The sequence below is a fragment of the Gymnoscopelus braueri genome (assembly GCF_963280865.1).
Source record: "Gymnoscopelus braueri genome assembly, contig: SCAFFOLD_389, whole genome shotgun sequence".
Taxonomy (NCBI): Eukaryota; Metazoa; Chordata; class Actinopteri; order Myctophiformes; family Myctophidae; genus Gymnoscopelus; species Gymnoscopelus braueri.
The window spans coordinates 9,890-25,131 of record NW_027660790.1 but is presented as its reverse complement, the minus strand read 5'-3'; the positions used below and the strand labels follow the sequence as shown (position 1 = coordinate 25,131).

General features: G+C 40.1%; 1 protein-coding gene across 1 annotated transcript; it reads right to left on the bottom strand.

Annotated features, from left to right (window-relative positions):
• Positions 1-746: 746 nt before the first annotated feature.
• Positions 747-5,151, bottom strand: LOC308081187 (uncharacterized protein). The gene is made up of 6 exons (XM_080457578.1): positions 5,076-5,151; positions 3,954-4,032; positions 3,667-3,743; positions 3,174-3,454; positions 2,370-2,645; positions 747-2,080 (listed from the first exon to the last, which is right to left on the bottom strand). The coding sequence occupies exons 4-6, from the start codon at positions 3,448-3,450 to the stop codon at positions 1,047-1,049; spliced, it is 1,587 nt and encodes a 528-aa protein (XP_080313704.1). The 5' UTR covers positions 3,451-3,454; positions 3,667-3,743; positions 3,954-4,032; positions 5,076-5,151; the 3' UTR covers positions 747-1,046.
• Between the last annotated feature and the right edge of the window lie 10,091 nt (positions 5,152-15,242).

The window sequence follows — 15,242 nt, the reverse complement described above, 5'->3', positions numbered from 1 at the left end:
GCACTTATTGTAAGCTTTGGATAAAAGCGTCTGCTAAATGACTGTAATGTAATGTACCCCTGATAGAAGAGTAGGACCAGTATTACATGTGAATATTCCTCAGAAAAGTCCACTTTTTGCTATTTCCACCCATAATAAAGCCTTATATAAAAGGCTGTAGACCATCTGTGCAAGTATGATGTGAAAACAACCAGCAAGTAAAATGAGAAAGGATTGGCTTGGAACGCCCTATTTCAGGGTAGGCGTTTTTTTGCAGTGGTCACTTAATGGATGAATTTCATGACTTTTGCAGTAAAAGTAAAACTTCTGACCATCCATTTCAGGAAGAGGACATCTTAAAGACATGAAAAAACAATGTCACATCTAGTTCTACCCCTGATAAAGAGTTGGACCAAAGTTAGAAGTATATATTGCCCAGAAAAGTCAACTTTTTGCTATTTCCGCCTATTTAAGGCCTTATATAAAAGGCTGCTGATTCACAATAGAACCACATATTGGCATATAAAATATATATCTTTTGTTACTTTACACCACTGGTATTTCTGCATTAATTAAATACAAGTTCTATCAATTCTGAACCTGGAGACTGGCAAGTCAGCCACTGCTGGCTTTAGTAATATATTTTTTAATCAAAGATTTGCAGCGGACAAAGACAAGTCTTGTGACGGACAAGTTTGTCCGTGTACGGACACATTGATGACCCCTGCCATGAACTATTCAATTCTTATTTTTTTGCATTTGGTATCCTTAGCGTGGCAGGAAATCACACACTGGTTTGTTTACACAAGCCACCTGGCTGGTGCCGTGCCAATAAATGCATAAACTTCTTATTTAGTCTACACATTTTTACAATATTGGAGCATGTAAGAATGTCTCATATTACAGCAACAATACATTTTAATCTAAATCTAAAATAATAAAAAAAACATGTACATTCCCATATAATGTTTTCTATAGCTACAGGGAGCCACAAGGGAAGGGCTAAAGAGCCTCATGTGGCTCCAGAGCCGCAGGTTGCAGACCCCCGGCTTGGGGGAAAGGTGACTTCAGACTGGTTTGTCCCCTTTGATATCCAGAGGCCCCTGATAGTTAGACAAGATGCAACAGATGCTCCACAGCTGGTTGACTGAACCGGTCATAGACAGAGGAACAAGTCCATCCCAAACATGGTATTCCTTCACTCTGCGTATGGCCCTCTCTACCAAAATTCTCAGACGGGCGATAGCCTGGGTCTTATGGGTGTCCTCTGTGCTGAGCTGAGCTGATCTCTTCAATGGAGGGATAATGAGAGTGGCCCCCACGTCGGACAGCATCTTCTCTATCAAGAAACCCTTGTCAGCCATTACTCCATCTCCGGGCTGAAGTAACCGTAACAGCTGTGATTTCTTGGTTATTTCTATGTCAGAAATGGAGCCAGTGTACAGTTTTGACACAAATGTGACTACCCCACATGGGGAGATTCCAATCAGCCCTTTAAAGGTGGTGTGGTTTTTGTAGCTGGAAAAGGTTTCTGATTGAAGTGAGAGGGAGGATGCGGTTTCACAGCGTATCTCTGTGCAGTCTATTATGACTCTGACTTGAGGGCAGTAGAGCTGGAACTTGTCAGGCATTGTAGATTGCACTTGCTCTCTTGTCATCCACAACGGTAGTGAGCCAAGAACCAGAAAAAGGTAGCTAGTCCACGTTAAGATGATGCGACTAACAGTAGACTGGCTGACCTTAAATATGGAGGCCAATGTTCTCTCATGAAGCCCAGCTGCAACACGACAGAGAAACATGAAGAACTCATCAATGAGTGGGAGCTTGCGATGAGGGCTACAGGTAGGTTCATCTTGTGTCGTTCGCTGTGCCTTGGACCAGTAGACAAGTTTTGAAGCAGAGGGCTTAATTGACTCCCAAAACACCATAAAAACCTCCTTTGAGCTGAATCTGGTGTAATAACGGAAGTCATTATCTGTGACACAATACTGGAAAATCACCGGCTGCTGCACATCAACTTTCAGCTGACCGAGTTCCATTTCCAGGAGTAACACTTTAAGCTCCAACTCCCGAATTCTTCCAGAGGCAGTGTCCAGTTTACCTTAAGAGGAAGAAAAAGCATACATATCACTAATCCATCTATACATTTTACAATCTAATACACTACAAGTCTTTAGCACGCCTACTTTTCAGCTCAGGGACAGGTGTATTGGTGGAGCAGACATTAAACATAAATCACCTGCAATAACTGTTCGGTCAAGGACCTTCCTCAAATGCCTTGACCGAAATATTCAATTATTCAATCCTTTTTTACAATATTATTAACTAACTGCCATGTATCTTTTCTGTAAGACAACATGTTTTTACATAGTATGTTTTGTAATACTAACCAGGAGATGGCCGACAGTCATAATCATGATCTTTGGCCAATGCACCTGCAGTGCCTTGCCTCCTCTGTACTGTCTCCTGCCCACTGCCCACTGTCCTCTGACCGCTGAACTGTCCCCTGTCTTCTGGATTGTCCTCTGTCCTCTGGACGGCTCCTTGACCTCTGCAGGCTGTGCTGTTCCCTGGGACAGACATCTCTGCAGAGTCATCCAAGACAACAGCACACAGACGCTTGTGTGCTCGCTGGAAAACTGGCACCCGAGGTTGTGAACCTTTCCCTAGAAGTGTAAGAAAATGTTGACACACTTTATTGTGATGATTTTAGGTAATAATTTGTCACACCCAAAAGATATCCCAAATATCATAGGGTAAGTGATATTTTTTTGGTTAAAACTAAATGTTTTTTTTGGTGAAAAGGTTAAAGCTCTAAATTCTCATAGTAGCCTACTCATTGCTATAGAGTGCTTAGTAACAGGGGTCTCCTGGTCTCTCCAGCTCTTTAATAAACAGAAAATACTAGCAGGTAGGTTGCAAATTTCAGGAGAGAGTACCAATTTATTAGCTTAAATGTTATAGTGTTCCAGTTCCATTGGATAAAATCGGTAGCCTTATCTGAAAATACATTTTCTGTTTACTAAAGAGCTGGAGAGACAGGGAGACCCCTTTTACTGAACAAACACCTAATATCAGCTAGTTAACACCTATTTTAACAAAGCAATATCACTTAACCTAACTTTAACATAACAAGTCAATGTGAACTTTGTTGTAAAAGACTAATAGGTTTAACATTGTCGTGTGTTAATTACCCCATTCATTCCAGTGGAATCTAGAAGGCACTGCTCCTGGTTTAATGTGAGTGCGTCCGTTGATTTTGGTGGACTTCTTTAGATCCCCAGGATCAAAGTGTTCACTGCACACAAAGGTGCTCCCACGAGCTATTCTAAATGTTGGTCCCACATCTCGCTTGATCGCAATCACCCATTTTGCACGTAGTGCTTTATCCACAGGGAACTCGTGGAAGCTCATATGGGGGGATTTGCGTTTGTTGTTAGCGCAGTGAGGAACACTACAGTGGTGTGACATACTGCTGTTGAGAGAGAGAAAAGGGCAACAATGATTTATCTCTAAGGTAATGTTAGCATTGATATATGGCAAGTATATATTGCAATAAAAAGCAAATGCTAAAAAAAAGTTGCCTAAATGTGTTACACGCACAATACATGATAAACAATAATCAATATCCAGTATCCACTGAGGATTCATGTATCTTATTAGTGGTTAATCAAAGAATTCATATACCTGTATAGTTGAGGTAGGTCAAGTTTAGACTTGGCTCAGGGAGGACGACACGACTGCCATGCAGTCCTGCCCGGTGCCTTGAAGGAAGGAGTAATCAGTTGTAAATAATCAGTTGTTGCAGGTGTACAACGGAAACCTCAGCTGACCATAGGTGCTCTGGCAACTTCACAAATTATTATTTCATGAAAGCTAGGCTATGAAATCATGCAATATCATTTCCATAGTGTCGCCTCAAAAAATATCTGACTTGTCTATCATTCTATCAGTTAATCAAACAATTCATATACCTGTATAGTTGAGGTAGTTTAAACCTTGTCTTGGCTCAGGGAGGAGGACACACCACTGTCATGCAGTCCTGCCCGGTACCTTGAAGGAAGGAGTAATCAGTTGTAAATAATCAGTTGTTGCAGGTGTACAACGAAAACCTTAGCTGAGCATACCTGCTCTGGCAACTTCACAAATTATTTCATCAGAGCTAGGCTTTGAAATCATGCAATATCATTTCCATAGTGTCGCCTGATAAAATACTTTACTTGTCTATCATTCAACTTTTCAGATCTGCATGTAAACATGAAATCAGGTTATTTCCTAATCATCTCTTATTTCACAGGGATGTTCAAACACGCAGTGGTGGAAAAGTATCAATACTGCAATGTAGAAACACTGTTACAAGTAAAAGTCTGGAATTCAAAATGTACTTGAGTAAAAGTACAGTATTGGTATCAAAATGTACTTAAAAAGTACCAAAAGTAGAAAGTATACTCATTATGCAGAATGTCCCATAGCAGATCTACAAGCTCACAAGCTTGTAGAAGTATTAAGGTGTAATGTGGTTAATGTATGTTTTGAAATAATCATCAAAATCTGCAAAGTAACTAGTTAATAAAGTTTTCAAATAATTTCAGTGGAGTAAAAGTACAATATTTGCCTCTGAGATGTAGTGGAGTAGAAGTAAAAGTAATGAATATTGGAAATACTCCAGTAAAGTAAAAGTACCTACAAATTGTACTTAAGTACAGTACTTGGGTAGATGTACTTAGTTACTTTCCACCACTGAAAATACGTCGGGTTCATTTGGTTATAGCTATATGTACACACACAGTGAGATACAAAGGATAACACACTGGGTTATAATGGATATACACTAATGTTATATCTGATTACAAATACATTGTAGTTTTAAAACAAAACCTACACCCTGGCATCGCCACTTCATCATTTATAAAAAAAGAAAATAAAAAAAAGTGTTACACAGGCAGGCAGACAGCAGGGCTAATATTATTAGCATTGCTAGCATACATTCTCAACCCAATCTAAGGCAATTTCCGAATTTTAAAATGTAAAAAAACGATAGTTCTATAAAGAAAACAAGATAATAAAACAGAAAACAGTAGTAGAATTTACTTTACCATAAAACACGAATAGTTGCTGGCTTTGTTCTGGAGACACACTGTTTAGCCTGACGGAGAAATCCCAGTACATCACCACTAACACTAAACCGGAAGTGAACCGGAAGTTGTCTGACGTCAGCGTGAATAGGGAGTACTGCGACGCTCTATAAGAACCGTGTAAGGCTGTAGTTGTACTGGTCAGATCCCATGTTTTAGTGCAAGTGTGGAAAAGAGTTTGGTTATTGCATATTTGAAGTTCACTCATGATCATATATCTTTCTCCCAGTACTTTGAAAACCATATTAATCCCGCGGGGGAAATTCAGTTAGGGTTTAAAGTGTCTTGCTCAGGGACACTTCAACAAGTATGGGCGGGCCGGGATGTTAACCGGTGACCTTCTGATTACCATGGCGGTCACCGGCTGTGAGAATTGGTAACGGTCACTGTCAGTCATTTCTTTGTATATTTGCCCTGTGCAATTTTTGTTTACAAAGCCTAAAGGACAACCAGAAATGTAATTTATATTTAATAGATGTATTAAATATGCATTACGTCACGTGAAGTTTGGCCAATCAAATCCAGATGTTACATGTGAGACGCCCACCCACCCATAAGACAGGTTCCAATATTCAATGCCAAAAACGAATAAATCATTAATCACAATTATTTGAATGACAATTAATCGTCAAACAAAAATGTCATGAGCGTGACAACCTAAACCCCATTGCAGGAATAAAATGCTGTTATTCACCATACGCGTTGCAGTTCATTAATTTGACCCAAAATTAGTGGTTCCACTGTTTCCCGCTTTGGTTAACCTACTGTACATCAATCTAAAATGTTGAGAAAACCCATGATGAATTTAGCTGTAACAAAGTGCCTGATTTGTTGAAGTTAAAGGGATTCTTGGCAACATTAAGCCTACATTTTAAAAATATTTATATATATATATATATATATATATATATATATATATATATATATATATATATATATATATATATATATATATATATATATATATATATATATATATAAATTATTTAACTGTGTAAGAAGTGGCACTGTGGCAATAGGTCAGGTTGATCCTTCAGAAAATGTACTGATCAGGTCTGATGATGTGGTTGATGCCATAAGGTTGTTAGACAACAATAAGGCTTGTGGCATGGATCACATAACAGCAGAACATTTAAAATTTGCTAGCAACAAAATATGCTCAATATTGGCCCTGTGCTTCACAGGACTGATGGGTGTACTACCAGAAGCAATTACTTCTGTGCAATTAGTACCTGTCATTAAAGACAAGGCAGGGAAACTTAACAGCATTGATAACTACAGACCTATCGCTCTGGCAAGCATCCTCTCCAAAGTCTTGGAGAGAATACTGCTTGAGCGCCTGGAACTATATGTCCTGACTGCTGATAACCAGTTTGGATTTAAAAAGAAACACGGAACAGACTTATGCATATTTGCACTTAAAGAACTAATTGCCAACTACAGTAACCATAATTCTACTGTTTTCCTATGCTTCATTGATGCATCTCGAGCTTTTGATAGGATCAACCATTTAAAACTGTTTCATAAACTGCTTGATAGAGGCACACCAAAACTCATTGTACGTATACTGGTGTTTTGGTATGCAAATCAGAAAATGCATGTCAAATGGGGCAATGCATTATCCGCCCAATTCTCTGTTAGTAATGGGGTACGCCAAGGGGTCCCCCGTCTTATTTAACGTCTATATGAATGATCTATCAGTTGAACTAAATAAGTGCAATACGGGATGTATGGTAGGAAACACTATTATCAATCACCTGATGTATGCTGATGACCTGGTTGTACTAAGTCCGTACAACAGCTACTGAAAATTTGCTCTAAATATGGCACTGATCATGACATTATATATAATGCAAAAAAAAGTAGTGTCATGATTGTGAGAAGTAAGGATGACAAGAAATTGGCTTTTCCAGCCTTTTCTTTAAGTAACAGTCCTCTATCATTGTGTCAGGAAATTAAGTATCTGGGCCACATCTTTACTGATAACCTCCAAGATGATAGAGATATCTCTAGGCAGTGCCGCATACTCTATGCCCAGGCCAATATGCTGCTTCGAAGGTTCAGCATGTGTTCTGATCCTGTTAAATGTGCTCTATTTAAAGCATTTTGCCAATGTATACAGCCTTCTTGTGGAGCTCATACAAGAAGGGTAGTATGCGGAGGCTCAAGGTAGCATACAATGATGCCTTGAGGATTCTACTTAAGGTCCCAGATGGCATAGTGCCAGTCACTTATTTGTGACTAGTGGTATACACACCTGTGAGGCTCTCTTAAGGCACTCTATGTATGGGTTCATGTCTCGTCTGGATGAGTCCAGGAATAGTATTATTGAGGATATAGTCAATCCTGGGAAAAGTTGTCTCCGGTACTCATCCAGACTACGGAATCACTGGAGAAAAAGTATTTATGTGTGATTTGTATGTAATAGTATGTCCCTGTCTATTTGATGTGTTTTTTATCTTTTTACTTTCTTAATTTGTTTGTTTTTATCTGTATGAAATATGGACCCCCTGTGTGTCTGGAATAAAGTTTGAATAAAGTTTGAATTATTATTATTATTGTTTTATTATTATTATTATTAATTTATTTTGCATTTTTTCCCCCTCTATCAGCCACTATATAATGATACTGGGGTGTTTTCCTGCATTGAAACACAGTCCTCTTTCTGAAATCCGTATTTTCCCTACTGTTTATGTTTTGACATCTGGGTGTCCAGGACGTAAATGAAACGCACGCATGTGCACGTCCGTGTCCATGTGAACTGTTCGAGTGAAACCGAATGGAACTGAGTGCAGCCGACAAAAATGGAACGAGCCGCCATTGTTTTCTGTGGGCACTTTTTACTTTCGGTTTTAAAACGCTCTCAAACTTCTTTTTTGAGGCACGGAATTTACTTTTAAGATATCGTTTGGATATAATGTAGTTGTTTAACTTCATATATGTGGTCAATTTATCATGACAGAGCCTATTAAAAAAAATAAAAATTCAGAGAACCGGCAGGGGCGGGCAGTGACACGTATGTATCCGAATAAAGCAACCTATTTTCGACATGGCCCCTTCTAAAGTCCCCCTGCATCATATTGGCTGGAGATGGGGAAAAGGAGCTGCTCATTGGCTGAAGGGGATTGAACTGCTGATTGGCTGAAGGGGTTGTCAGTCAACTGTTTGACAACAGTTTTTTTCTTTTTTTCATCTCTGAACTTGCCTAGAATCCCTTTAAAGGGATAGTTCACCAAAACATTTTTTTTCCTATCGATTAGTCACCCCATGGAGACTTGAATTCATGGATATATATATTTTTTTTTTGTTGCATTCCTAAGACAATAATTTGATGACCGGTAGGCAGCGGTTCCGGTAGGAGACACAAAGTAGACTCAAATCTCCTACCGGAACCGCTGCCGGTCATCAAATTATTGGCTTAGGAATGCGACAAAAACAAAAAAATGCCCATGAATTCAAGTCTCCATGATGGGGTGACTAATCCATAGAAAAAAAGTTTTTTTGGGGGTGAACTATCCCTTTAACCCATAATCACTTTTCTTTGTCCCAGAACTTTTGATTTGTAGACCTTATTAATTCAGTTTCTTGATGAGCGCTCGGGGACACTTCGACAGGTATTACTGGGCGGGCCAGGAGTCTAACCAGTGACCTTCTGATTACCAGACGGCCTCTCTACCCACTCAGCTATGGCCGCCCCTTTTCATTCTGAAAGAACTGATGAATGAATGCAAGAGGTTCTCCCTGACCTTTTATCTCAAATTGTAACTCAACTTCCTTGAGATGAAGAGCCATGATTGTGCCCCTTTGTGATGATGTACCACACAAATATTACATAGATATAACTTAGAGCAGTGGTTCTCAAACTTGTTTTATTTCAAGGACCCCGATAACTCTCAGAGTTACAGAACCTGTAAGGGTCCATTCGGAACCCCCTCAAAGAGGGTCCATGGACCCCACGTTGACTTGGAGGGACACTCCACAGTAAAGTCCTTAGTCTTAATTTAACCCCAGAAGAGTGTACAAATGAAAACGAACTGTAAGGGCCCGTACAGGATTTGTATTTCAGTCTTGAGTGGAAACCTCATATCTCCAAAACTGTTACTTTTCAGGATTCAAATTCAAATGTATCAAAAGTAGCTGATCTGCAAGCTCAAAACATGTCACCTCGCGCCTCGTTTCGAGCTTGCAGATCTGCTACTTCTGGTGCTTTTGTGTGACGCTGTAGTATATGATCAAGTAGGGCATTAATTTACAAAAAAATAAAAAAAGGAGCTAAAATATAAAAAAAATACTTACAGTACCAAATGAAAAGTACTCCGATTTTTCAACATTTGTAAAACTTTTACGTCATCTACAAGCGAGCTTAGATCGGTTATTTTTGAATAGCGGAAGTATGAAATAGGCAAAGTAGTTAATGTATGTTTTGTAACAATAAAAAAAATATGTATCTGCAAAAGTAACTGGTAACTAAAGCTCTCTCTCTCGCTCTATTTGTAGTGGAGGAAAAAGTACTTGTTTTATTTGCCTCATGAGATTTAATGGAGCAGAAGTATTTAAAAAAGTACCTCCAAATTGGATAAGTAGAGTACTTGAGGAAATGTACTTACCGGTAGCTACTTTCCACCTCTGTGTGAAGGTCAGTCAAACATCTGACGAGCGTCATGCTCGACCAATCAGGGGTTTGCAAGACAATAACCGAGGACACAAACACTGACAGATGTACTATCACAGGGTGATAGTACATCTATACTAATTTTATAAAGCGTACATGCGTGCTGAATAAGCTGTGGTGTGATCCATAAAATCAGTGTGCCAAGAAGTATTTATTTCAATGGCATGGCATCCCACACACCACCCACATCCGCCCACACCTGCACTTCCAATCGATCCGCCCCCAACCTCCAACCTCCAGCTCCACAGGGATGCTGGGTAAACAAGGTTACACAGTTAAGTGCCCATGAAAGTAAGCTGGTGTGTGTACAGCGGTGTAAAATACATCATTACTGCAGTGTTTTTCCTCTCGTAATGGAACCATAATGGCCAGGGCCATGTGTTATGATGTTGGTCACTGTGTGAAATTATGTCCACACAGAGGCTGGGGTTCCAAACGAATGCCATCGATTTCACTGAGGGCCGTCTGCGGTCGCCTGAGCGTGCGTGAGCGCTTTTACTACCCCTGCTTCACATTCCCAACGAACAGCTGTGAAAGAAGTACTCAGAGTTTTTACTTAGTTACAAGTAGCAATACCACTGTGTCAATTGCTCTGATACAAGTAAAAGTCCTGAATTCAAGATTTTCCAAATTCTACTTAAAAGTACAAAAGTATATTGGCATCAAAATATACTTAAAGTACCAAAGTAAAAGTACTACATTTCATTGGTTATTTTTTGGGGAAAATAGCCGATCTAAAAGTTCACAACGCGTTGCAAATTTTGCAATAGGTTCCGTGTTGTGAGCTTATACAGCTTATTGGTTGCTGTTTTCGAATAGATGAAGTATAAAATAGAGATTAAAAAGCACAATATATGCCTCTGTGATGCAGTAGAGTACACGTTTTATTAAGTAAAAAAAAGCAAATACACAAAAAAAGAAAATTCACCTTGAAATTGTACTTAATTATAATATATGAGAGAAAAAACAGATCTACCACTGCCAACGACACAATATTGACACTAGGGTGCTGTCCAGTACAACCACAGTCTGATTAATAAATGCCTCGCCTTACGGGGGCCCTTAACTGCAGGACCATGCGGCTTGCCACCACTTTCATTGCATGCAGAGAGCAAACAGCATGAAAAAACAACGACTATAAATATTGGCAGCCATCTTTGTTTATATAGTATTGCAACGACCCAAACTTTGCTCACACGAAGAACAAACCATGCCAACGATTGTTCACGGAATTCACCCTTTATTGTGGCAACTGCACACACATCAGACCACACAATCCAACTTGACACCAATGGGAAAGAGGAGAGGGGTGATCAGAAGAAACAAACATCACAGCCATGGAGTTTACATAAAAACACACATATATCAACAAATCACCAAATTAACACTATGACACAACACATAAAGTCCCACAACAATCCCTCAACTTAGTCTCATATTCAAATAGGCCTAATTACATAAACAACTCCATAAACACACTTCTTGCGCCCAGGGGCATACCGGGAAATGTCACTTCCATTGTTATTCTAACCAACTACTCAGGACGCTACTGGCTAATATAGTGAGCTGGCGCTGCCTGTTAAGGTAGAAATCAAGGTTGTAGTCCTTATGTGTTACAAACTCTGCAGCCCCAATTGAAATCTGATGTTCCATTATGCAAATAGGCCTACTATAGGGCATACTAGAGGATCTGGGGGTTAAGAACACGACAGCATCTTCTGTTGTAGGAAGAAGAGAACGTTTCTCACCCGCTTTCCCTGGCCCGTCCAGGGAATTGAACTAGCGACCCTCCTGCCTCTACACTCCGGTTAGAGGCCCAGGTTATGGCCCCACATATAAGTACACTCTTGTAATATTGCAAATCCTGACAGCGTTATGATTAGCAAACTCATTATGGAGTCATACTCTGATGCCCTTCTCCTCCCCGTCTGCTTTAGCACACAGAAGTGGCCTATTAACGACATAAAGATGCACGCTTTTATAGACCGTGTCAGTACTTTAAGAGGGTACACCGTAAGAGGTACATTTTAAGAGGGTACACTTGAACAAAGGGGACAATAAAGAGCCCCGGAGCATTTTCAGCTTGTTGTTATTGTGCACGTTTAAGTATTTACCCTGTGTGCATGAGCGCCGTAGGCTACAGTAAAAATATTCAGTGTCATTCTTCAAATGAACACAAAACGTGAAAAATGAGAAAGCGGATATAAAATGTATTCACAGGGCCGAGCTGCATGTGACAGCATCCTCTCGTGATTCCATTCCAGGTTTTGGGGCTATAATGAGGGCCAGCACTCTGCTGTCCTCTGGATCGCTAGCTGACTCTGATGAATTCTCTTGGCTCTTATCCTGATACCATCACCCTCTCTCTCTCTCTCTCTCTCTCTCTCTCTCTCTCTCTCTCTCTCTCTCTCTCTCTCTCTCTCTCTCTCTCTCTCTCTCTCTTTCTCTCTGTTTCTCTCTATCTCTCTCTCTCTGTCTCTCTGTGACACACACACACACACACACACACACACACACACACACACACACACACACACACACACACACACACACACACACACACACACACACACACGCGTTTGTATTAGCCTACTATACTGTATGTGGGAGGACATCAACATTTTCATCAATATCTTTTTAGCAATTTTGGGCAATTTTGTATCCATTTTTAACCCTGAAGCCGAAAATACAAGCTTCAATATACAGTTGTGAGCTTGTAGATCAGCTATTTAGAATTGTGTATAACTCAGGTATAACTAATTAAATTCTACTATACTTGTGGGGACGTGTGCCCCTCAGAAGTATAGTAATACAACCCCCCCCAAACACACACACACACACACACACACACACACACACACACACACACACACACACACATACACATACACATACACATACACATACACATACACATACACACAAACACACAGAGCATAGCACACACAGCCTTGCGGTATCCAACTCTGTTCTGGGAAGCCCATCGCCTCATGGTTTCAGATGCCTGTGTGTGCAGTGCAAATCCAATTTCTCTCGCCTAATCTGCATGTTTGTTTCCTGGCCTCGCTCGCTAAACACTCCACATTCGCTGGACAGAGCAGGCAGAGAGCACAGATGCAACGGTTCAACCTTGGTCGCAAGTCAAATTTTTTTTCATGCTCCAGTCTTTCACTGCCTGTGTTTGTAAAGGCCGAAGCGTCTGCAAATATGCAACATGTGGCTATTTGCATAGTTTGGCATTTTTTGCCCACAGCTAAATTAATGTATCATCGCTGTTGGGCAGAAATCTTGTATCTCCAATGATAGCTTTATTTTCCCCTAGTAAATACCGGTCCATATCTATCGGTCAGATGTGAATTAATTATACCAATAAAGGGAGGAAACTTCTAGTTGTAATAGTATTTGGGTTTATTCCAGAGAAGAGATCTTACAAGCGTCAGATATATTCTTCTGAAGTTTAAACAGAGATACAGAGCTTTATACATAGTGTGGGTTTCCGCCTTCCATCATCACATCAGCAGTTGTCTGTGGCCCCATCTTGCTTCGTTTCCTTGGCAACTAGGTTCACGGCGACCTCGATACTGTACACAATTCCGAGATTAACCTACTATCTTAATATTGTTGACTTATACTAGGAGCCATCAAACAAAAACAAAGTTGCAGGCACTGCCTGAGGGACCTTGGCAGTTCAACCAAACTGACACACAAGAGGCAGGCTGGCTAGCAAATATGAATAAGCACATACAAATGAAATATATCTTTATTAGATTGATAAATAACGTAGTTATTTATCATCTTATGCCCAACCTCATCATTCAAGACAAGCAAAAGTAGTCAAAATAGCCTATCTACAAGCTCACAATGCATCGCTACGCATTGTGGCCTTGTAGATCTGCTGTTTTCACTATTTCTGAATAAGTTCATTCTATTTCCTCAAAGGGCAACGGTTTTGGACACACAAGGTTTCCACCCAACAGCGACGATAGCCATCCTTTATTTATGGGTGTTCCAGTTTGAATGAGGGACGAAACCATCAACTCATTTACTCAGCTAATCTATCTTTACGAAAGAGAGATGGACTCTCTAAAATTACTTTTAGCTCTTGCATTAAGAACCACAAACACAATATTTGGGGGGTGACAGATGGTATCAAACAAAATACAGTTTTCCCAGTCAATCTAGTTTCTGAATACATTTTCACACTTTCTATTGCATGGCTTCTTAAGAATAGTAACTTATCAACAATGGATGGGGGATTCACCATAAATCACACCTATAGCTTGTGAGCTAGTTCAGGTAGATTATACTGGAGTGGGTCACATGCAAGCGCATGTACAGTACTCTAACTGAAAATTGTTAAGCTGCTGACCCATTTGGCAGCTTATTCAACCACTTAAACCCTATACATAGTTGACCAGGGTCCCTCGGGCCAGGGCTCTATACTAAGTCTCCTAAAAACAACAATCTGGTTATTTATGTTCAGCGAATGTTCACCCCAGAATAGGGACGCTAGGGTTCATGGTAATTTCTCCCTACTTTTAAAATTGTTATAAATGTGCTGTTCAGGGAGTAATACGTTACAAAGCCTGAACGCCTGGGTGCCAGAGCAGAACCTATGCCCCACATTTTTCTGATTGGCCTGTTATAGTGCCACTAGGTGGCATATTTTTGCAAAACATTTTTTTTTATATTACTCCTACAGATTGTATCCATACATCGCGAAAATCAGTACACAGTATCTCTATAGTCATGTGATCAAGACGGATCTGTCCGATTTTTCATATTCCATCCTGATTGGCTAAGATTGGCTTCCAAAGTTTGCAGGATTGGTCCGTTTTGAACAAAATACCTCAAATCATGAACGCAGCATGCGATTTCCGTGAAATTTTGCACACACATTCCCACTAGCCTGAGGAAGAAATGCCACTTGAATTTTGAATTTTTGCAAAACACATTTTTGGAACAAAATGCCTCAATGAAAGGCCTAGGAAGAAATGGCTCCCTTTTCACATTGGCCTATTATAGTACCACCAGGAGGCTCCGAGGAGCACTTTTTCTAGTTATTATTGTATTATACACTGTTATTTCAGCTTGTTTAATATTATATATGTTTAGCACAGTCTGTGGAGCATGTCACATCAACATTTCACTGCTCATACAGTATTTAATACAACTAAATAAAATGCTTCCTGATCTATCTGCGAGCTGTGCGACTGAACCGATTGCCATGTCGAATGATGTGCTCAGGCAGGTATAGCTGACGGAGGGAATAGCTAGTCCAATAGTTTTGTTTATCTGTTAAGGTTGCACTTTCTTTTTTTTTTGCAGAGATCACTCAGAGTCGAACCTCTGTTGTTCCCGGTGCTCCTGCCAGCCACGATAACGTATGCGCGGAGAGAGAAATCCAATTGTCGGGAATTATGTCAGCCCGAGCTGGAGGCCACAGCGTTTGCTCA

Coding starts and splice junctions, on each gene's coding strand:
- LOC308081187 (XM_080457578.1), bottom strand. CDS start 3,450: ATGTCACACCACTGTAGTGTTCCTCACTGCGCTAACAACAAACGCAAA. Junction 2,646..3,173: donor ATTCCACTGGAATGAATGGG/GTAATTAACACA, acceptor TTACACTTCTAG/GGAAAGGTTCACAACCTCGG. Junction 2,081..2,369: donor TGACTGTCGGCCATCTCCTG/GTTAGTATTACA, acceptor CTTCCTCTTAAG/GTAAACTGGACACTGCCTCT.